The sequence below is a fragment of the Liolophura sinensis genome, chromosome 10, assembly GCF_032854445.1.
Source record: "Liolophura sinensis isolate JHLJ2023 chromosome 10, CUHK_Ljap_v2, whole genome shotgun sequence".
Lineage (NCBI taxonomy): Eukaryota > Metazoa > Mollusca > Polyplacophora > Chitonida > Chitonidae > Liolophura > Liolophura sinensis.
This window is the reverse complement of record NC_088304.1, coordinates 406127-431302: the sequence shown is the minus strand read 5'-3', so window position 1 is coordinate 431302 and position 25176 is coordinate 406127. Positions and strand designations below refer to the sequence as shown.

The following is a 25176-nucleotide window of genomic DNA, read 5'->3' as shown; positions in this document are numbered from 1 at the left end:
TAGTGTAGCGTGGTTGGCTAATAAACACCACTGAAGTATCTTGCTGAATGTCACACGGACACTCTTATCAGCCACGGCAATGTAGGGCGTTTTGTTCAGGTACATTCTTCCAACATCTTGTTTGAGCATATTTACCAACTTCTGTGTTATTCTAGGCTGCCATTGTTACGTGTTCATTGTGCACATGTTCTATATATCAAACATCGATTTTATCTTCGCCATCGCAAAGCAGTTCTGTGGCAGATTCGCGATTTCTTAACTACTAAATAGCTCAAGATGAGTCTGACGACACTACAATATTTGCCATGCATGTTCTAGTACAGATTGGCTGGTACGCGCTTCTGCAAATCAGCCTCGCAACAAAATGCTTAGATCCCAGTCATTGCCAAAAGCCAGCACGGCACAATTCCACTAACTCAGCATCCAACAAAACAGGAAGGGAATGCCTCTGTTGTCAGCTGAGTTTGTGTTATAATGTTGAATTCCTCCAGGCTGTATCCGGCTGTTTCCTATTGTCACACGCTCCTGTACTAAACGTAAAAGTGTCCATCCGTTTCACTCCACTCGTAGTTTTTATTTTCACCAAGATCCCCACGTGAACGATTCCCAGATATGTAGCGCCCGTCAGAGATCCGTGTCGTCGACATGGTCGTCACCCCCACGTATGTCAGCGTCCGAACACCCGACTGTGGTAAGCACCACCTCTGGAGTTTTGGTCGGCGTGATGTGTGCCTCAGAATGCCGTTTAGGGGACTGTTTGGACCACGTCGGACTTTGAGTGGACGTCGTTATGTTGTCGTGACTTTTACTAGGGCTCGGCTGCAGTTCGCACACAGTCTGACTTCCATGGCTCCGACTCGGACTTGGTAATAACTGCATGCTACCGTCCGTCATGTCTTTCCCGGATCCCTGTTGAAGCTGTTGCTTGGCAAGGAGAAGGTCAGCACAAGACGATTTTCGCCGCCTCTCCATTTCAGAGGCGCTCATGTCCCGGATCCAGCCGTTTCGACAGTGTCTCCAAATATTTACCGGATGGACAAACGCCAGAAATGACAAACACAGGAACGCCACGTTAATCTTGGAAACATAAATAAGAAAAAATATTTGAACATGAGCTCAACTTATTGAGTAGAACAACTGTCGTACAGTCAGATCTCAGAATGTAATTTGGTAGGAAAAACAGCTTCTTTCTTGACAAAGCTCATCATGCATTTGAGTGAGTGAGTGAGTGAGTGCTTGTGGTTTAACGTCGTATTAGGAATTTTTCAGTCATATGACAGCAAAGGGGTATTTATGCAACGTGCCTCCTTGTTGCAGGACAGATTTCCACCGCTCTTTTGTCTAGTGCTGCTTCACTTAGACGACTTACCGAAGGCAAGTAAGCTGCCCCTCCCGCGCCATTATACTGATACTGGTCAACCAGTCGTTGCTCTATCCCCTTCATGCTGAACGCCAAACGAGGAAGTTACAAACTGTGCTATCAGGTCCGGTACTCATACATTTGATAAAGTAATAATATTGTTATTTTTAAACGGCTTCGGTAGCCTGATGACCTGAGATCAAACCTGGGTCACATCATATGAAAGACTTTAAAAATGGTACTTGTTGCTGTCTCCCTTGACGCCCAGCACTGAGAGGTTATAGCAAAGAAACAGGACTGGTTGGCTCTTTTTCAGCATAATGTGACTGGGTGGGCTGTAATCCACGATTGTAACGATATTTAGCTCATACTGGAAATGCACGTTATCAAATGGCAGAAGTAAACCCTGAAGAACAATGAATGTTCAAGAGGAGGAAAGGGGGCGTTTCAAGCCTAAAACGTGGAGGGACACAAATCGGTGGATTTTGCAGAAAATCACAATGCTTAAAACCGTTTTTCTTACTTACCAAAACATACAAAAAATCTATAAAAAAATTGAATTCCACACAGTTTGTATTGCCATTTCATTTAAGATAAAGGTTGTATAAATATGTTTTTTTTTTCTTTTAAACGCACCACACGTAGAAATGTATGATTTTTGTCGTTTTCCAATATTTTAATAAATGATTTTATTGAACGCCCTCATTGTAAATCAAAGTGTAATATTTTATCGATAAAAAGTACTTACATAAAAAGGATTTCCGTCAAGTTTGTAGAGCAGAGCATATCTCAGTGGATAGAGACAGATTCCAAACATGGCGGCTACAAAAGTCGTCAGTCCATACAGTTTTCCGAAATGTTCTTGAGGAAAATGGCTGAAAAACATGTAATTTTCACACAATCATGATGGAACTGCAGCGTATATTTATTTAGGCGAGAACTTAGAACATAGGACGTCTAAAGTAAGTAGTTAGTATGAAAACAGATGGCCTTCGTGCCACGATTAACAAACGGCACGTTCTGTGCTAAATTAAGACAGCGGTTGGAATACGTTAATTAAATATCATCCTCAGAAATGGGCATTGCATTACCTTTTCAGATTTCACACTGAGGTGAACAAATCCTTAAATGCATTCTGCAATGCTGGAGAGACTGGGACGCTTTTCTCTGACCATCGGTTTTATTAATCGCATATTTTACCACTGGGAAATCACAGCGCCGCGCAAATTTACTCCGGAAGTGTATTATATCTGGGCACAATAGGAACATCAAGCACGTCCTGATTGCTAGTCCTCAGTTAGGAGCTCGTCCGGGGAATAATTACGATTTTTTCGAAATATACCTGATATTAAGATGTGATGTGGATCAGAATGACGTGAAGACGTAAGAATATCGTCCAAATGGGCTGGTCTGACAGGACAATGGATAGTAAGAAACAAATAATTAACTGCTTCTTGCATGTCATTGAAGATGGATAGACGTGGCAACTGAGGACAATGCGTGTACTATGTCGGTGTACAAATCAACCTGGTGGCGGAAAGTGGCGGTCAGGGTCCACATGGGAGCTGAAATGATTTTGTCATCCCAAAGGAATAATCTGACACAGTACAAGACGTAACGGGAAACAACGTTGAACAGCAGCAGTGGAAAAGTGTAGGGCATTTGGAAGTGAAGAAGTAAAATCTTAGGTCACAACAGCAAACTGGTTAGATGGAGGTGGTATAAGTACATACACATATAATCTGAGCATATAATGACGTAATGACGTATTTTGAAATGTAACATTCTGCAGACTTTTCTGGTTTAAATCATGAACCAAGACGTCTATTTGCACAGAGAGTAATTGTTTTCTTTAGTAACTCAATACTTTTGACGAAGCCGTCTTATATTTAAATCAAAATGAATTAAAAAGTCATATCCCCATTAAAATTCTTTCTTACGTAACACGATAAAAAATAGTTTTTGTCAATACAATTTTAAGAAAACAATTCAGCTAAAATAACACAAAGGAAAGTACCAAATTAAATTTTCACTTAAGTCTAAGATGGTTTCATGTTCCCTGAGCCTGGTCATCACCTTGTTGTTACAGGTTTTTAGTAAATCATTTTCCTACCTTATAAATGGACATTTGAGAATTTTTACATTTGACAGGTGTCAAACAACTTAGCCTTATAGTTACGTTCACTGCAACATAAGATAGACATTCAGACAAATAACTCTGGGAAGCTGCAGTTATTTGTTGTTAATAAGTAACGATTGTGCTTTATGTATTTTGGAATGTCGTGACCACCGAAGGGAATGAGAGTGGATTGTACTTAAGCCACATCAACTGAGAACATGTTTGAATATTTGCTACGTGTAAGTGATTCACCGAAGTAATGTGTGTCACGGGTACAAAGCCATTGGTATGCACGCGAAAACCCAGTAATGACACGCACTCCAAGAGGTTGCACGCTAAGTATGTTGTAATGATTCGAAGAGGAGGCCAATCAAGCTTTGTGTTCTTGACAACAAAAGACTTAATTGATCACGAAAGGAACATGAATAATTCATTTCCTTCTGTTCTGAATAAAGCCATCATCTGCACTTAGGGACTCGACACAGATTGACAAGGCCAAGTGTACCGCTCCGTTTTGATTATTCCATATTTGTACTGTGGCTTTGCTTAATTCAGTGTATAGCAGCATGTAATTGGGGTTATGTATTGTTAAAACATGGTTATTGATTTCTAAATGTACATGTATACTTACAGGAAATGTATAGGAAAGTTTTCCATAAACCTCATTTCATACCAAGAAATGCGTTCCGTCATTAATAGAAGAATGACCTTTATTTGTAGCCAGCACTCAGCCGAGTGAACTGGGACTGTAGTTGTTACGTATATGCCGATTTTATACATATAAAATGCAGAGATTTTTTTTTTATATGTTTTTATCATTGATTTAAATGATTGATAATGTATGTAGACAATGATGTCACAGCGAGTTTTGCCAAGCCAAAAAAATTTAATATCAGCTTTGTTTTTTCATGCAGATGCATATTAAACGAGCACAGTTCGCGGATGTTTATTCAGAAAATATGTGGAAAAAAGTAATGGTATTTCCAGGTACAATTTTTAGACGCGATTAGGCGGAGAGTATCATGTTATGGCGATTTTGTCCATCTGTATTCGTGTTAGGGCTATATCTCCAGTTGTTTTGCACGTAGAGTTTTAATTTTAGTGGATACAAACATACACATATGCCGATGAGTCGCGAGTCACATTTTTCATTTCCACAGTTACCATGGTAACCACACATCCACTTTCCTTAAATGTAATACCCAAATACATATGATTTCGTTGTCCAGGCTATAACTCTCACTGTTTTCCATGTAGAGCTTTCATTTTTTTTAAACAGATGATGTGTGGCAACTCACATTTGTCCATTTCCGCGCTTGTTGTGGTAATAAGATAGCCATTTTCCTTATGTATACTATATGTATAGAAATGATTTCGTTTCCGGAGCTGTCATGGTTAGCAGGTTGCCATTTCCCTATGTATACTATATAAATAGAATACGATTTTGTGTCCGGGCAATAACTCCAGCTGCCTTCCACATTTTGGTGGATACATGGATACACAGATGACGATGTGTCGCGACTCAAATGTGTTCATCTTTCCGCTTGTTATGGTAATAAGATAGCCATTTTCCTTAAATAATAAATATACAGAAATGATTTCCTGGTTACAACTCCAACCGTTTTCCGCATAAGGTTTCATTTTTGCTGGACACATTTGTCCACGTGCGCGGTTTTCATGGTAAACCACATACCTATCATCAATACCGATAAAGATTCCCCTAAGCGATTATACTAACCACGATGCTAGTGGCATTCTTTTATAGATTTCACACAAATGCATTTGTTGCGGCGTATGTTGTGACTCTTGTCAACAGATGTTTCACTGATGTATACCTCATTTTTAGTTTCTGTGGGTGGATGTTCTAATGATGCATATTTTAGTTTTACAGTTTCTTTCCCTTTAATACAACAATGTTTGTTGACCGAATAGAAGTACTAAAGTGGACGACATCGTCCGTACTGACACATGTGTGAGGAAGGCTGCAGTCGTGGCCACTGTGAAAACACGGAGGATTAAGGCCAAAAGGAAGACTCCGATCTGAACGTCTAGCAATGGCGCTGAGGATAAAATGTTCAGCAGGACGGACACGAAGGTCGTCAGGAAGACTGCGGCCATAACGTTCTGCATCTGGCGGACGTACGGGGAAGAACCTGGGCGAAAAACAGATACACGATTACCATCAAAATTGATTGGAGCCCTTCACTACAAATGAGAAAATGTTAAATTCATTTATTAATTTTACTGATATTTGACGCCATAGTTGAGTAGATTTCACTTACACGATGGGCAGCGTTCTGGTGGAAGTTAAACGATTACAGTCCGGAGGAAAACCACCGCCATCCGCAGATTGCTGACGGACATTTCGACGTCTAACAGTGACCGCATTGATGAGAGGCTCTGGTGCGCTAGCACTCTAAAATCTCAGTCACGAAGGCCTCGCAATTATTTAGTAAAAATTACAGCGGAGTAAAACCAAGGCAGCAACGACATGACCATTGTTGTCAAACGGTCATACGCAACTAGAGAAATCCAATCTCATGCCAATTTACGAAATGGGAATTACTTCTTAAGTGAATGGTTCTTGATAAAAGCTTATACTCGCTTCCAATGGCTCAATCCACGAGCATTTTATTGTTTTAGTAGTTAACTGTGCACAGCTTGGTGACGTGAAACGTGGTTAAGAGCTTTGGTAACTGATAAATACAAACCATATAGAATGAACGAAAGGATTTATGACTTAAATGCACTGTCCATAAAGTAAAACATTATTTTCGTGAGAATTTGTAGAAACCAGAAGTGTTGTGAAAAGGGTTGATTGCAGACATGAGAATTGCATTTGTTGGTTAGTGTAGTTATGAGACCGTTGAGCTTTGTGACGATGTTAAATATTGGTTGATTTACTTCTACACTACAGAGAAGTCGCTTAATTATTTTTATTACGGCATGAAAGGTACTTAATAAATACGGTGTAGCAGCTATGAATTGGGAATCTTATATAAAAGGACCTTCTCCCTACTAGTCATTGATCATTTTACTAATATCTGTACAACAAAATACATTGTAATATCGAAATCTACCAATACCCTGAATAATGAACAGTTGTGTGCTGATTTTAAACCGATTTATCTACATATTTTTGAATAAATAAAACTATGGTAACGGACAATTATTGCAGTAAAAGAGCGGACAATTGCATTACTGTGTACATGGTATTAAGCTCAGAACATGTTAATCAGGATGTCAATATAACCTAAAGTATTTAAAAGAGACTGACATTTTGTTTGTCCTTCAGCGCTGCCATGTTCAAGAACTCTTCACCTATACGACGGCGTTCAGGTGGTAGAACGTGGACTAAACTACTGCCCATCGTTATGAACCTGACCCATCTCCTGACTTTAAACTGAAGTGGAAGAAGCAAGAGCGGCATTCGGGCACAATCATTAATAAGACTGATACTTGTAGCGAGGCAGCATTCTAACATTTGAGCCAGCGACTCACCGCGATAAATCATCGCATAAAATTGTCAAGTAATTATGCGGCGAAAAGGGAAGGAGCAGCTTCCATAAATACCTTGCACTGGAACCCCTTGTCTGTCCATAACGAGGCCAATAAACGGAGCACAGAATATACCCAGCATTTGTACCACTGTATTGTAGTCTTCATGAGTCCGAGCTGCCAATAAAACACAAATTATTAGAATTCATCACGGGTACAGTTTATCACGGGTACGTTTTCAAGCATACAAGGGGAGGCTGAAGCGTTCTTGGCTTGGGGTACTTGGACAAGGAACAGAAAACTTCAATAATTTCTATTTATCAATATAATCTCCCTGTAGTTCAACGCATTGTTTACATTTCATATACAATACCTTGATACCGTTCAAAAATATTCTCTTTGACCTCAAAATGCTCGTTCACTGTCGCCATGATGTCCTCATCGTCCTCACACCTTTTCCATCGGCAGGTCCTTTTTCAGGTTACTGAATAAAAAAGTAGCCTCTAGAGGTCTGGACTGTAGGGTGACAGGTGGTGCTTGTTGAAGCCCGCTTCTCTCAGGGCACGCCTTGCAACCCGGGCAGTGTTGAACGCGTGCGTTGTCTTGCAAAAAGTGGACGCCTTTGCTGATTTTACCCCTCCTCTTCTCAACAAGGGCTTGTCCTACCTTGGTCAAAAGGTCAGAATAATATGCCCCATTCATTGTAGTTGACTTAGGCAGGTAATCAATGAGAAGAATCCCAGTCTCAGAAAATTTTGGCCATGGGCTTGAGTGCCGACTTTTAAACTTCAACTTTCTTTGGAGGTCTTTCACCCTTCTGAATCCACTGCATGGACTCTTGTTTGCGTTCCAGGTCATATTGTCGCGTCTGTGGTGACGATACGAGACCAAACTTTGTCCAAATTGTCCCTGCATGGCTTCAAAAACTCTCTCGAACATTCGGCTTGCCTCTGTTTGTCGAGTATAGTGTGCATTTTCGGCACCCTTCGTGTGCTCACCTTTTTCACATGCAAAATGTACCTGCAACATTTCTCCAATTCGTTCCTTACTAATGCTCAGAACTTCAGGTATCTGCCACAACTTGGTTCTACGATGTTCTCGTACTAGTGTCTTAACTTTGTGAATGGTTTCATTTGTGACAACCGTTGATAGGCGGCGTGAACGGGTGTCATCTTTAATGGACTCTCGCCCATTTCCGAAAAGTTGAGTCCAGCATTCCACTGTGGAATATGAAGGTCTTAAGTCTCCATAACAAAAGACATCTCCTCAAATATATATCCTTGGCGTTTTATTGCACTTTATGAGGAATTTGATCGCCGCGCCTTGCTCAAGATTCGTCTAGTGCGTTGATTCGTCAGACATGGTGATGTTTCTTAGATGTACTTAGAACATAATGACCACAAGAACCTTCATGTGTTGACAAGGAACTATTCACTCAGTTATCTACATAACAAGCAGATAGGATCACTTCGAGTACCTCAGGATAAAAACTTTCCAGCCTCCCCTCCTAAATAACGAGTTGAAAAATTCAGCATTATAGACATGTGATGTTGATGAAAAACAACTTCAAAACACTACGAAAATTATCCGGAAGGAAGGGCCGACTTTCAAATTGCGGGACACTGCCACGAGCAGTGTGTGTGCTGATTTCTGAAGTGTATATGCAACAGGAACAAAAGGGAGATACCTGATACTGTAAGAAGGGAAGAGAGATATCTGATACTGTAAGAAGGGAATGAATGAATATGGCTTAACGCCACATCGGCAATATTTCGGCCATATCGTGGCGAGAACAAGGTGAAAACACCACCCAGTGGAGGTTTTCGATATGACAGTTATAACATCCAAAATGAAACAAAAAGTTCAGACATGTTTAAAATCAGATAAAAGAAAAACAAGAGTTAAAACTCGAAAACCAGCATAGTTTAAAAATAGTATATGTAGAAATCTATATGTATATAACTTTTTATCTGTAAATATTTCTTACAGTTAAAATTTATATTCTATGATATAGGCCAATGGCTTTCAAATATTTGTGACATCACCAGCGATGCTGTCAAATAAATCATATATAGTTGACTGAGTAGAATCTTTGCCGAACATGGACAAAGTCTACACAGTCAACCAGGATATGGATGATGCCATACTGTGCAAAACACTCGGGGGCATTGCTCCCATCTAGTATGAAACTGTGTTTTAGACAGGAATGCCCAATACGACACCTCGTTAAAACTACTAGGTCTCTATGAGACTTTTCGCAAGTACAATTATTATAGCCAATGACATTCCATTCATCCTATAACGTACATGCAAATACCATTCGCCCTGCCTAAGGTGACGAATATATTTAAGACTATTGGACTTCATGTCAGTATACGTTATTTTAACCCGAGATACAGGTTTACATAAGACACCTTTCGCTTCCCTGTCCACGACTGTTTTTCCATGGATACCAGTATGACTTGGTATCCAACAGAATATATCTTTATCTCTTTTAATTAGTTTTTTATGTTTGGCTATTATTTCATGAATTAATGGATTTTTAAATTTATTATTCTCACTTGCCCAAAGGCAAGGCAGTGAGTCGATGCATATCACTGCCCTCTGGGCCGCAGCCACAACCCTGTTCCCACCCTTAGACCCGTCAGTATATATAAACTTATAATCCATATAATTAACCTTAATTTCAGCAAAACTCTGCTGAATTATAAGACGATTTGTATCTGATTTCTTTGTGCTCACGTAGACCAAATATTAATTTGGGTTGTGGAAGTAGCCATGGAGGAGACTCCGGAAAAGACACCGGAGATATGTTCGCTAGCTTGATGTTAGCTTTCACAATATGGTCCCGTATACGCAGACCGAACGAAAGGAACATGCTGGGAATTTTCATTAGATTTATCTACATATGATGGGTTGAAAACACAGTCGTAGGCAGGGTTTGTTAGATGAGCTTTAAGCTTTGTAGCATACTGAAGGCTCTGTTACGTCGGTTATATAAAGCAGGCTCATTAGCCTTCACGTATAAACTCTCTACTGGTGAGGTTCTAAAAGCATCAAGGCTGAGTCTCTGACCTTGGTGATGGACTGGATCCAACATTTTGAGATATGATTTCCTAGCGGAACCATAAATGATGAACCCATAATCCAGTTTGGACCTCACCAGAGAACGATATAGGTTTAATAAAATAGATCGGTCAGCACCTCACTCGGTGCTAGACACGACCTTGATTATATCGAGAGCCTTTGTACATTTACCTTTAAGCATTTTTAGATGAGGTATAAAAATAATTTCTTATCAAATATTATACCCAAAAATTTAGTTTCACCAACAATTTTAATTTGTTTACCACCAAATTTTAGACCAGGGTCAAGATGAAATTTCCGTCTGTTACAAAAATGTATACCGAGAGGTTTTAGACGTTGAAAATCTATAACCGTTTTCAGTTGCCCTTCTCTCGATTTTATTTAGACAAAGCTCCACACTGACATTCAATGTTATTTATATTTTTAGCTTGGTATAAGGAAGTCATCAACATTTATAGAACTCGATGTTAAGTTTTTGCTGAGTTATTTATTTTTATGCTTAACAGAGTTGGTGATAGAATACTGCCCTGGGGTACACCCATTTCCTGCTCATACGAGTCCGAAAGAGTGGACCCCACCAGAACCTTAAACTGACGATCAGAGAAAAATTCTGATATGAATATTGGTTAATCGGCCTTTAAGGCTCATATCAGCAAGGCCTTTTACAATACCTATATTTCCATGTGGTGTCGTAGGCCTTTTCAAGTTCGAAAAATGTCGACACCACATGTTTATTATTGATGAAACCATTCCTAATCAAGGTTTCGAATCGAAAAAGGTGATCCATAGAAGATCTACCTTGCCGAAAACCGCACTGTATATTAGAAAGTAACAAGTCGGAGAATTAATTACCCGTTATATAGTCTTACAGACACAACTGGTAAGAGCTATGGGACGGTTATTATTTGGATCAGTATGATCCTTACTGTAAGAAGGGAATGTTGAGTATTATCAATAAGGCTTCAAACTAGCTTCCAGCTGGAATAATGTGAAACTTACACTATCGTGTTTGAGATATTTAGAACACACAAATCTTCCCTTGTTTTCCCACGTAGGCACGTGGGAAAGCGATTGACGACAAACAACACTAAATCAATGTTTAGTACCCGAGAATATTAATCCTATAATCTTGTCGTCTGCATTGGTATCTTTATTTCTCAACACAAAATAGCATGTTGGCGTCTCTGTCTACTCTGTCTTGACCAGTGCGCCAGATCGCTTTGGGTAAAAGGTCTGTGTCATGGGCGCAGGGCTTGATCGTATCATATATTTTTGTGAGTCTAACATCTGCCACAGAAAAATAGACAGTCCGTTTGCTCCTGTATAAAATGTTCCTACACCTCGACCATTATAAAATGGATATATTAGGTTTCAAGGGTTATTTAAGTGTTACACTGAATTATTTGTGATAAGCTTATAACATTGCTCCTATTTCTCCCCATTACTTTCCGGGTTTTGTTTCTGTCTTATGAGGAAATGATCACACAATATCCACCGTCGTTACCGCCTCATTTATTCTCTGAAGTAAAAGAGAAGTAATACCCAGTATGTAGAGTAAATTAAGTGGACGCAATTGTGTGTGTAGTCCTGTTCGTCAGTATGAAGAGTGAATTAAGTGAAGGACGCAGTTGTGTGTCTAGTCCTGTTCGTAATGTAATTTTTCATCTATTCATCCTCACGATGTTCAAAGAAATGAAATGTTCAGTACACAGTAGCACACAATGATTATGAACAGCTCTATAAAGCGGACACCCCGCAGCAAGGGTTAATAAATGGATTTAATCATCGCTTGCTCATATAATACATACAATAGCCAATCCATTTTAAAAGCGACAAAGCCTAAGCTGAAAACATACACACTGACAAAAAGAGCACATTCTTGACTGAACAAGGAAGACTAGTTAAGTACTGGTTGCGCCGAAGTAGTCTGGTATATGGCGTCGAGTGAAGCAAAATCATGGGTATCCGGGCAATGTGACCGGTCAGACATAACATTGAATGTGGGATTTAAAATACATTTACCTGTGTACTCGTCTGCACCATAAGACTTTATGATAGTCCTCAAGTTTTTGCTGTAGAACACGGATTTTGTCCGATGAATGCTGAACCACAGTAGAGAACATATGTAGATTGACGTCATGGCTGTCGACCGAAAATGAGGCTTCCCTTTCAGTTTCGATTTGCTATTAGCGCCTACAGCAAGAAAAGAAACACTGCTAATAATAATAAACAAATAGGACAAAAAAATCAGGACGAACAAAAAGAAACATTATAAAAAATAACCCTTAGGAACATCATGTGAATAAATCTCACGTTATGCAGTCAACAATACATATCATTATTATTCAACATTTTGACGGGCTTAAATCAAAGTGTTGGCCAGAAGTATGTCTTAGGGTCGTGAATTTACCCCGGCCATTTTTGTTTATCCTCTGAAAACTGACTACGGTCGGATAAGGGAGTATCTCTTGAATACTGCGTTACACAACGAACACTTTTAAAAAACTGACACACATGCTGCGGCTTCTGGTCTGCAGATCTGGTTATCTCACGTATTACAAAGAAAGTCCAGTCTTCTCTACAGCCCTACACACACACCAAAATAAGGGTATTATTTTAAAACACATTTCTGTTGCAGCTTAAAAACGTGTTCTGTTGTTTGATAATGCAAAAATTATGTTTAGTAGGTATAATGAGATGTTTTTACTATAGTAAATATGACTGCACTTATCTTATTTAAGGACTGGGTTTTCTAAGATGTGTAAAAGCCAATGAACTTCATACAAACACAGTCATGTCTACTCGACTGTTTGTGTTCGTGGAAACCATCCACCACATCAATATGTACACAGTTCATATGTTTACTATAATAAACACATCTCAGTTAATAAACTTACTAAAGCTTTTGGTGATTAAACACCAGAACGCGTGTCATAAATGTGTTTAGGCACGAAACACTTATTTTAGTGTGCGTATGGCTCTACAATAAAGCCATTTAGTAATGCACAAGTGTGCGCATGTCTTTAGCCAAGTATTTGTGGCCTTCTCGACACATGTAACATATCTGGCCGACCTGCCTAAATGAAATGTCCTTGCTTTTCTTTAACGAGGCAGTTTGTCTACGTGACAAATTGGAAACGCACGTAACAAACATGACAAATGATATATGTAAAAACTGCATTATTGCTTGGATGTAAAGCGATAAAGATCTCTTACAGCGTTTGACATAATATCTTAACTTTACCTGACATTTTGCGCTGCCACGCCATCTGTTGTTGTCTCAGCACCAATTCGTCCACCTGGACTCCCCGCTTTTTACCGTAGTTAGCAGGCAAAGGCCATGGGATTCGAATTTTGGGTAAAAAAGCAATGGTTGACACCAAAAGTGGGACAATGCTGATAGTAAGGAACATAAAGGACGTCTGAACGTTGATGTTGCCAATGTGTGAAAGCTAGAAAGGAACAAAGAATAGAAGAATTGTTTGAAAGAATAACCTGGAACCAGGCCGACCAATACAAGAATAGTGGAGCACAAACCCTAGACAAAAAAAATATGGTCGACACGTGGACTCATCAACTGCGTTATCGATCATTCATGGGCCGTATCAATACATAATCTTGGATACATTCAGGAGCCGCACTTGATCAATATATAATGGTGGATACATTCACTGGCTTTCTGTCGGTCGGAAGTGGAAAGGTCTGCCTGAAACCTGCGGATGGTCGTGGGTTCCCCCCTGCCTTCGTATAAGTGAAATATTCTTGAGTACGGCTCAAAGCACCAACCAAATAAATAAATAAATAAATAAATAAATAAATAAACTACATTCATTGGCCGCACTATCATCGTGGATACATTCACGGGTCGCGCTTGATCAATGTATAATCGTGGATACAGTACAGCGGGATCATAACCATCAATCCTACGTCTATTGAGGTCGGATGGTCCATGTATCATGCGCCCATTATGGCTTGGTCGGACCCTGATCAAACACGCCGTAATCCTCCGTTTACCATCCCCGTGGGGTTGGCCTACGATCTGCTGACAGTCAGCAATCAGCGCATCATTTTACGACACTCATGCACTTGTGAGTTTCATGTAACGACGTCGGACGTACATTAAGGGCGTTGTATTATTCTCGCGATCGAGTTTCAAGCCATCATTGCCAGGCTCGTACCAGTATTTAAATAGTTAAAATGATTCAAAAATTATAATGCGACTTGCTTTATGTAAATTTTTGAAATTGTATCATCGATTTTGAACGTATAATTTGCACAGAGGAGACTTTTGATATTTTATGAAAGGTACTTATTCTTGCTATTCTAAACTAAACAGCAAAAACTGGATTGAATTTGCCCTACCGGTAATACAAATCTCCGGCTCTGATTTTTACTTGTTTGATGTGTCTTCAGAATTTATATATTGATAGGTAGAGGAATATTCTCACAATATGTAAAACATTTCATAGCTCGCAAGGTTTAGGATACATGTATATATAGGCCTAAGGCCTACATCGTATGTGTTCACGCGTAGATGTATATAAAGGCTACCTATGATTGCGCTCGTCGTGTGCAAATTTATAATAAACTCGTTTTTGGGCTTATAAAAAATCAATATACGATAGGATGAACAATTGTGACATTAGATATACAGTTAAGGGACTCGAACTTAAAAGGAAAACATTAACATGCAGTTCATTATAAATGTCAGTGGTTTGAATTTTATAAATTGTAGGCCTTGTGTGATGTACACATTTGACTCATTACATATACATTTCTATATAGGTTCTGTAAAGCGCCTTTTGTTGTCTATAGCCACGCAGGCTGACACACATCAAACACACAAAGTCAAATAATCCTGCGTATTTTGGTACCCAGCATAAAACTGTGGTAAGTTTACAAACTGATAAGCCAAAGAAGTCGAACATTTTATGATCATGGGCCGACGGCCCGCAGACGGTCGCCCGAGGGTGCGCGTGCGATGGTCCGAGGATCGCGTCACGCACGCGGATGAAGGTACAAGGTCTGAAAATCGTATGCTGACCATGGGCCATGGGTGTAGGATTGATGGTTAGGATCCAGCTTGTGTTTTCATACAATGTTAGGCTTACTTGTAAACTTTCAGCCGATTACTGCATATTTTTTTACACATGCTGTGGATATGCTTACAGCTTACAATAACCATCCACGTTTAGGAGATGGACAAAATGTATTTTACTTGAAATAGTAATCTTTTTCACTGCGATGGGAACTGTCAATAAAAGTGTACAGGTTAACGTATATCCCACTATCCACCCACACAGCCGATATTACGTATAATACATCACTATCTTTATCCAGCATGCATAAATGGGGACTACAAATCCAAGCTGCATCGTCTGAATAAAAGTTTACACGTGACCAGTAAAAGTGTACCTATACACAACAAGAGTATAAAATGTTAACCTGTACACAACAAGAGTATAAAATGTTAACCTGTACACAAGAGTGTAAAATGTTAACCTGTACACAACAAGACTACAAAATGTTAACATGTACACAACAAGACTACAAAATGTTAACCTGTACACAACAAGACTACAAAATGTTAACCTGTACACAACAAGACTACAAAATGTTAACCTGTACACAACAAGACTACAAAATGTTAACCTGTACACAATGTTAACCTGTACACAAAAAGACGACAAAATGTTAACCTGTACACAACAAGAGTACAAAATGTTAACCTGTACACAAGAGTGTAAAACGTTAACCTGTAGACTAGAAGAGAATATATTTTGTGAAGTGAAATTGATCGGATGCATCCCATTTAAACCCTTTCTACCACTTGTGCCTGGAAACATTATAACAGTGCACAGCATAACACCTTCACATTGCTGGCGGAAACCACGTGGGCATTCCCCGGCTCAACGGTTAATTGTCTCACCTTCATAAAGAGAACGATGATAGCGCTGGAGTCATGAGCTCCAACGTACGTAGCCATGACGGTGTAGCGCCGGGAACTGAGAAGGTTTGCCACTTGCAGATTTGTCATCAGAATCATGTTGCCACCGAGAGCCACGAGACTGAGTGCCGGCACGACGAGCCAAGGAACACCTGCACAAAGAATGGCCTATAATATAATAAATCGTTCAGGGCATAGACCTTTGAACTTTGATATGGAATATCAACTGTCTACCCGGCATCATTGAAAACTGATGATCCCTTCTCTCTTGTGTGTTACCGGTTTTATTTCCTATTTGTATAATTTCTTACATACCCTTGTCTTTCGGAGCTGGTGTTAAACGTTGTTTTGGAAATGGATCTTGCAATTATCGACTTGAACGCCCTTTACGGACTACGAATGGTATTTGAGTCTCGGACATTTGAGTGGCGATTATATAATACAACCTAAGCTGCCAGGACAGTGTGATAATTGGCGAAATGGTCACGCGTAATCGATGAAATACGGCCTCTTGTCACTTTACTTTCGTCAAGATTTTATTCTAACCATTCTAACAGGTCAATAATCGCAAGGCCAATTCCCCAAAATTGCATACCCGCTAGCACCATGGCTTAAGCAGAATTAGATAATATGCAGTAACGTTTATGACTGACATTTTTATTAGACGTCACTGGTCTAGAAATACTAACAATGCTGAGTTGTCATCACACTTAACATAGATTTACATTATCATGGCCGTCAAAAGGAAAACAGTTTATTTATTTTATTGCTACTTTACTCAAGAATATTTCACCTATACGACGGCTGCCCGCATTATGGTGGATGAAGCCAGTGGTTTTAATATCTTTTGTTTTTTGTCGATTTTTCTATTTTCTGATAGATAATAAATGGTCTACATGGCATTTTTTCTCTGGAATGTCTAAGTCAATTCTGACATCAATAAAAACATGAGTGTTTCTATTTTTACGGGTTAACAGACCTGCTTTATTTTGTCTGAGGAAGCCTTGCGATTATAAATTGTGAACGTTATTTTGTCTGGGTTTTCGGCTGCTAAATGAATGTCTGATCTGGAGTGTAGATCCTGGAATGATCAAAGACATAGATAGTGACGAATGGCAGACTTGTGGCATATTCGCGCAGGACTTAGTTATCCGTTACTGCCAATAGACGTTAAACATGTCATGGTGGCTGCATTGGGGCTCATTGCCAAATGTCACAAAATGTCTGATTAAAATAACGCTTGAGCGGTCAATCCACGTAAGTAGCACTCTGGGGACGTCCAATGTTGCCTATCTAAAAGCCGTGGATGGGGAAAGATTCATAACCTATGCATTGTGTCACATAAGCAGACGTGTTAACCTAGGGCCAGTATTTAAGCGCCCTTCAGTGATTCTGAGACGAAAATTCTTGAATCGGTTTACCGAAGACTGTCCTCAAAATCCCGTAAATCAATACCTGACTTACGGAGAACAGACAGTCTGTGTATACATCCAATGCGCGGGGAGGCTGTGTTTCTCGGCCACCGTCAAGTGAATGTTTGGAGTCAATACTGTTGTAACATTTGTTTCAGAACTGAAGCAGCTAATACTAATATATAAAACGAACGAATATATTCTAGAGTTAATTTGTGGTTGTGATTAAAACTGCATACAGTATGGAGCAAGATGACAATGTTAAAAGGTATTGAAGACCAATGCTGAGCCAATCTAAATGTCCACTGAACCGTTGGATAACAGAGACAAAAAAGCATCTTTACGGTGAAGTATGAGCTCTTGGCCTAGTTAGAGAACACAGTGAAACTTTCGCCTCTCACCAACGCGATCGCTGTGAGTTATGTCCAGCTCATGCTGCCTTCCTCTCCAATCGTTCTTCGTGGGAAGGCCTTCCAGCAACCTCCGGATGGTCGTGGGCTTCCTGTGGGTTCTGCCCGGTTGCCACCTACCATGAAGCTGGTTGTTGCCGTCGCATGATTGACAAATGCTTGAGAACGGCGTAAAATTCCAATCAAAGAAATATAATGTTTAGCAACATATACTTTCAATATCTTGGCCGATGCACGTAGAAACTTGCATAAATGGTACATTTGGTGTTATAGGTATAAAGTATATTCTCTCCAGTTTATAAGCAAATATAGTAAAATCTGTGCCATTCAAGCTAGTGAAACAACGATTTGTCGTGCCCACTCGTCCAGTTAAACAGGTTGAATGAAAATATGAATGATTCCGTACGCCACGTTCACACGATGCTATTCGTTTTATTGCACAATCATATAAAACAGGACAAATTCTTTTGCATGCGACTATCGACTCGACAATTGCTACGTGTGATCGCGGCTCATAGGGTCTTGTGACATGAAAACAAGAACACCGGATATGTACAAAACAATAAAATTGGCCACAGCACATTTTTATTGAATTAAAGAGATTTTATTAAAAAAAAAACGGATACAAAAGAGAAATTGAGCGCATTAGTCTATCTCTCTTAAAACATTAACTTTCGTATTTTTTTCTCGCTGCTTATATCCACAGTTTTAAAAAAGTCATAGTACAATTCCACTTCATGGGCTAGAGTGCTCTTCAGAGAGGTTTGCTCTGTCCAAGGCACGACAGACTACTGATAAATAAACAGTCAGTGATAACAGGCGCTAAGCTGTGGATGTAGTCATCCTCGCTTTTTTATGGTTAAGCAAACTCGAATTGGCCATTACCGTAAAGAATTCCAGTTTTGTCACAGACATGTTAGTTTATCGCTTTGGACAGCGTCACTTCCAGCTATTACTTGAGAGCAGTGGAGAAATGTTTGAGAACCGACCGTGGCGCCTGCCCTAAGTGCTCCCTCTTGTATGTTCTAGATGGTGGTAGGAATACGCTTTTTATACCATCTGCGCTAAATGACCGGATCTTGAGTAAACGCTTTGTCACCACTCGATAATTCCAGAGTAGCTAAGTCCATTTAGAAGAAACACAACAGCCCCTTCATTTTTGGCATGCAGACCTTCAAGCTTATGCATTCTGGCACATTTTGCTCTTACCGATGTGGAATTTTTTTCAATGCACAGGTCCTCTGGCATGAACAAACATTTCAGGAAATGATATTTTAATTCACAATCCTTTCATCTTTTACAGATATTAGTTTTTCAGTGTTGGATCTAAATCTACGAAGCCAGTGGCTCTACTTGACTGAGCGAACTCTGGATCAAGCAAAGAAAGTTTTCATTTTTTTTCTCAGAGCAAGAGTTGCAGGTTTTTCCTTTTCTGATTTTCCAAAATAACTCGTCCGACACGTATTAAAACACCACAAACAATCCCCACGGCTCCGACTTAATTATTTCTTTTACATTTTTTTTAAATCTCGAGACCACGAACCTTTCGTTTTCCCACCATAACCCACACACACGCTCAATCAACATCAGTCAACAGTGTACAACCCCATTATCAAACCCTGGTTCCTGAACCTTAAATTCCAGAGGATTAGCCTTGTATGTATTACAATTTCATTCTCATGATGTGAACAAGGAAATCCGTATCAGAATCTGACTTAAGTCAAAACTTCAGTCAGTCGGCGATTATTGGCCTTATAGGCTGACGGCTGGTCTGCGATTGTCGATTGATTCTTGAACGTAGCAGTGGAACTGTACTTTTATAAAACCTATAAAAGGTTATTTTAAATATTTTTGAATAAATAAGGTCAAATAGCGAACTAAAGGTGTTAAGAGTTGTTTTATAAAACTTTAACGTAAAGTGATGTAATATTGGTCCTTTAGTATCATGACTGGATTTTGTTCCAGTTACCTGCGACACAGGTTTGAAATGAAGAAGGTAAAGTTTACAGATATACAGCAGACGGTGTGGTTTGGCAAATTCACACAACCGTGAACACCATATATAACTGTAAAGACATCTGTACACAGTTCATCATATCTGACGGAAGATTTAAGTGGATTGTTCTGGACGAGGCTGTAAATGTCAGCATAGGCTAGTATACTGGGCTCAGGCTTCAGAGGTGTATTAGTAGTTCAGCCAGGTATTAACTTTAGTCTGGACTGAAGTGTTATTGGTTTTATAATAGGCCAAGATTGGTAACAAGATTTGAGCCTGTTTTAACGTGTAATACGCTTTTAAACAACAGGCACCCTGTCACACGTATTGCAAAGTGAGTTGAACCTAAGAATCAGCAATAGTGTATCTGCGTTGTGCTACGTTAGTGATATACCGCAGATTTGCAGCTCATTTATAGTTTTGTTTTCTTTGTGCCATGCTAAGGCATGAATACCATCACAAAAGGGTATTTGTTAGCGGTTGTTGTCCTGCCTTGACCATTTTAATAATAATGGGTTAATAATTTGGGGTGCACCCTAGCATCCTACCGGGACCTCGCTAAATCGTTGGGATTATTATTTAGTATTATTCTTATTGTTGGTCAACTCGTAAAATTGCAATATCTGCAAAACTGGTACAGGTAGAAAACACAAACTTTGAAGCCTTAATAAGGAAACTTTGAAGCATCTTTTGACATTACTGCTGTTTCACCAGTCACGTGATTGAGCCGCCATTTTGAATTTTATTGATAAGGTAAAAAAAAATCTTCTTGTCCAGAAGAAATAAACTTTTCGCTTGCTATTTTTTTGCCATCATTAAATACACACACTCTCAGGTGTCCCTTGACTTCACAATTACAAATCTGCAAGAATTATTTTTGTACCTTGTGTTTTCTTCATGTTTCGACCAAACAGAACAAAAATTTAACAACTGTCCCTATGTATATAACACGAGAGCTTCTTGATAGACTGCATAAAACCATTGACTCCTTTTTACCGTCGGAACGGTCATCAGCTCTGCGACAATGTATTCTGTCTTCTACTCTAGGTCACCAACTACACAACAATATATTCTGTCTGTCTTTTGTCCTCATGTATCAGCAGAAGATCAAAGCTGCCTAATCTGTATTCTAATCTTCAGTATTTAGCCTATTGTAAATGATGCTTGGCAATGTAGGGTTCAAATCCTGTACATTCCTTTACATTTATTTTTCGTGTTTTTTTTTACCATTATCATAACCTTTATTAGACATCAGGCTACCAAAAGTGGTAAAGGTCTAGTCGCGTGGACCCCGGTAACGCTGTTGGATAACAGCTTTAATTAAAAAGCTAATATCGCTTATGACGCTTAAACAAACTCCCTACATCGTGACTTGAATGGTACAGCGAGAATTTAAACGCAGGTGTCGCTTGAAGTCACGTAAAGGAGCTGTAGCCAACCATTATTGCATGGAGGATGCAGATAAATATCGGCACCATCTGTGGTTAACATTACCTAATGCAAAGTGGCTTATTGAAGTCTTGGGGAAACCAATGGCTTTTCCCCTGATTGGATGCCAAGTGTCCCTGCGGGAATCTGTGCAGCCGGACAAAAAAGTGTAGTGTGAAATCCACTGTGAATACGAAACCATTTCCTGGTGGCTGTGCGCTCTGAGGTGCCAAGTCCTTCCGTCGTCGCTATGTTAACCTAGGTAAGGGGGCGCATTATAGTTTCTCAGGCTGCCCTAATCCAATCGCCTCGACACAGCCGTCGAAGCTAGGGGATAATCGGCTCCGGTCTCAGACCGGATACATTAGCCGGTTAATTGCTATGTTCTAAATGCGCCAAGATTTCTGTAAAACCTTCCCTGCCTAGAAATGGTTGGTTGCCGACCCGCGGTCGAGCACATGGTAATTAACAAATGCCTAAACAGGGTCAGTTTGTTCCTCAGAAATCCTAGACGAATGGGTTTCCTTGTCAGCCTCTTTCTGTGAGTGAATAATAGTTCCGACGTCTGCTAACAGATTTCGAACGCTAAATATTTTTGCTTTATGCACGTACATGTACCCAACCATATTACAAGTTACACAATTTCCTTTGGCAGCTCACATGGTTATTCAGATTCCAACTTACACGCATGACGCATGAGCACGAAACTAATCATCAGCGTTTGAATTTTTTAAACCTTTTTGCATGGGAATATTGATAACAAACCATTTGCAATAACATTCAGAACATCCATAATAGTTATGAACTTTCCTAGCAGTGCACTGGACGTGCTTAAACCAAGACCTTGATGAAGTATTCAGTGAAATTCCCCTGTATGGAATGACAAATGTTTTAATAAACAGGCACGGATGTAACTTAACAGAGTAATTCAAATGTGTTGTTTCTTCCGGGGCTCTGTCAGGTTTGGTCCACTCAATTACTGTCTTATGGGAAGTAACGACCGTTTGAATTATTCAACGAATGAAATTATTCCGGAAATGTTCTTTAACCCTTAAGACATGGCGGTTTTAATACGAGTCATCTGTGTAATAGTATAATGTATATAACAAACTAATAAAACTTACAAAATAAAAAAAAAAAAACCTCATACCCAAAAGCTGGCAACGATTAAATGTTATAACTGACAGAAGGTGTTATCGTCCAAGAATATATCGATTTATTGTCTAGGGCTTCATTGATATCGCTTCTTTGAGCTGTGCTGCTAGTACGAGGCATTGGAAAGTTAATAACAGTCTTAACACTCTACTTACAGGACCTCTTCTTATTGCCCCGTAAGAATTAAGCCAAAGAAGACGGATGAAGCAAGTTTGCCTACCTGGACTGGAAAACGTCATCATTAGTGTGCTCACGGTGAACAACAGACTGAAAATAAAAAGGCATAAAAAGAAATAATGAATACAGCTGTCCTTTGTATCTATCTTTCCTTTATGAGTTATGGTACTGATTAGTGCTGAAATCAGATGTTGATCACTACAGTACATTGGCTTCAGGAAAATTTCAATGACTCTTAACTGCAGCTCAGTCAGATCTTTATTTTGTAAAAGCAACGTAGATGAACGATCATTACTGAGCACAATACATTAAAAGCTTTTTCTTCGTCCCTGTCTTGAGGTTATGAGAGATTTTTTTTCATTAGACTGACATCTTCATCCCCTTCCGATTCAAGTAGATACACAAGAAATGAGGTATGTCTTCAACTAGTAAAGTTCAGTCAGAGCATCAAAAACGCGTTAAAAGCTTTGCGGACATACTTCGTCCAATTTTGTCATTAAAGTGTGCGACGTACTCAATCATTCAACCATTTATGGCCTACCAATAAATTTATAAAGGTCTACACCATTATATGGTTGTGGAAAATCGGCGTGAAGATAGACTTTTGTCCACTCACAAAGTGTTTAGGCTCGTAGTATATTGTGTACAAAGATGATTGCAATGTGGATATATCTTGATGGTTGCATCTGGATGGTTGATTGTTTTGTTGTTTTACGCCGTAATCTTGAACATTTCACTTATATAATCGCCAGTATTAAGGTGGGTGGAACCCGGACAGAACCCGAGGGAAACCTACGACCATCCACGGCAGCTGCAAGACCTTCCCACGACCGGAGAGGAAGCCAGCATGAGCTGGTCTTCAATCCACAACTTATCTGGATGGTATAAATTCAGAAGATATCGTGACATATAATTTATGGCGGTTATCCTGATGAAAAAATAAACAGAACAATAACACCAGAATGACACGTATGTCTTTTACATCGTGTCTTCTATTTTATGAGGTTTTTATTTTGGTGTAGGCAGCAGTAATAACGAACGATCAGGTAGCTTAATATATACGTGGAATTGGGCTATTTCAGAAGACTAAGACCGGAGTTTGGCTTTCATGTTTCTCATATAGATCACTCTTTTCATGTTCTTCAGAAGTATATTCTGTACCTTACAGGAACTTTTCATCACTTAAATCTATCCGTTGTATCCGTCGTCTCTTGTATAATAAAGTTATCTCTCATTGTGACACATCATTCAAGAATGTTTTACTTCCGTAAATCCCCAAGAATGCATCAACTATCCGGACATTACTCGAAAGTTGACTTAGATATAAAATCACCCTCTCTGCAAATCACCGAGCGCGCTGTTCGTAATCTTTACTGAATAGGGTCGCTCATTTTATGGCAGAAATTTTGACAAGTACATGTTCTTCACCTACAAACAATATGGAGTACGATTTGAAAGACCACATCACCCCAAAATATTACATGAAAAGAAGATCGGTACTTACACAGCTACAAGACGGGTCCTCATTGTGCCGTACTTATCAAAGAAAACACCCGCTAATAACGTCAGGCTGTTCATGGCAAAGTACATGGAGCAGTAAATCACGGCAAACTGGTCTTCCTGCTCCTGACAGTCGGTATAATTGCCAAAGTACCGTACGTAAGGGGAATGAGGCGAAGCGGGGGAACCATTCTGAGCGGGACCATTTGTCGTTGGAATTCCGTCCAGGTAAATCCCATCGAGGGCCGAAACAGTGCCGTTAACACTCTTCCCGGGTAAGTTTCGCTCTTTGGAATCCGATGGAGGTTGTGTCCTGGCGGAAATGAGAGCACCAAGTGTGGCCAGGTCAACGGATGGAGTCGACAATCCTATTTCCGTTAGATTTGTGCCGTTACAAAATGATGAAAAATAACCGTCGTATTTCAGAATCTGAATAAGCCAATCCCAGCCGAAAACAACCCCGGAAAAGAGCAGGCATTCCAGCAGGCCCCAAACAAACATAACATACTTTTTCACACACAATGTAGCCATTTTGGTAAATGGTCTGGACTCAGAGAATATTGGTCTGAAATGGTTCACTTCGCTTGCATTTCTCTCCTGGGCATGCAATCTGCAAAGAGATTGAAAGTATTGTCAAAAAAGGGATAAAAAATGAAAAGATAATGTGTTCCAAGATGTGTAACAAAGCGCTTCACTGGATACAAGTTATAAATGTGTTAAGAGTAAATCAGTAAATAATAATTTAAAACGTATAGGCAATTGGGACTTCTACCCCGGAAACATAAACGTCGACAATAGCAGGTGTTATTGAGGGTAAATAGAACCATGAAACATTAAATGTCTGATAATACGCAAAGCGTATAATAAAGTATGGCTTATCCCGATCATAATGCTGGCCGCAGTCGTGTAAGTGAAGAATTCCTGAGTACGGCGTAAATCAAAATGAAAACATCAACCACACAGAAGCAAAAGAAAGAAGTTTTCTTCAAACTATCAGCAGGCATGAAACTACACACACTAAGACACTGCAGACATGTTTGAACACATGCATGGCCAATTATATCTTTATGTTTGTATAAGACAGAGA

General features: G+C 39.5%; 1 protein-coding gene across 1 annotated transcript; it reads right to left on the bottom strand.

The window, feature by feature from the left end:
- Positions 1-624: 624 nt before the first annotated feature.
- Positions 625-24620, bottom strand: LOC135476333 (equilibrative nucleobase transporter 1-like). Its single transcript, XM_064756332.1, has 9 exons — positions 24094-24620; positions 22633-22679; positions 15994-16163; positions 13309-13516; positions 12087-12257; positions 7053-7154; positions 5446-5632; positions 2109-2235; positions 625-1077 (listed from the first exon to the last, which is right to left on the bottom strand). Exons 1-9 carry the CDS (start codon positions 24618-24620, stop codon positions 625-627), a joined length of 1992 nt encoding a protein of 663 aa, XP_064612402.1.
- Positions 24621-25176: the final 556 nt, after the last annotated feature.

What these genes read in the sequence shown, in the direction of transcription:
- LOC135476333 (XM_064756332.1), bottom strand. Translation starts at nt 24,620, where the DNA reads ATGGCTACATTGTGTGTGAAAAAGTATGTTATGTTTGTTTGGGGCCTG. An exon ending in AGGACCCGTCTTGTAGCTGT is followed by an intron (nt 22,680 to 24,093) that starts GTAAGTACCGAT and finishes TTTTATTTTCAG; the next exon opens with TCTGTTGTTCACCGTGAGCA. An exon ending in TGGTGCAGACGAGTACACAG is followed by an intron (nt 7,155 to 12,086) that starts GTAAATGTATTT and finishes TTTTATTGGCAG; the next exon opens with CTCGGACTCATGAAGACTAC.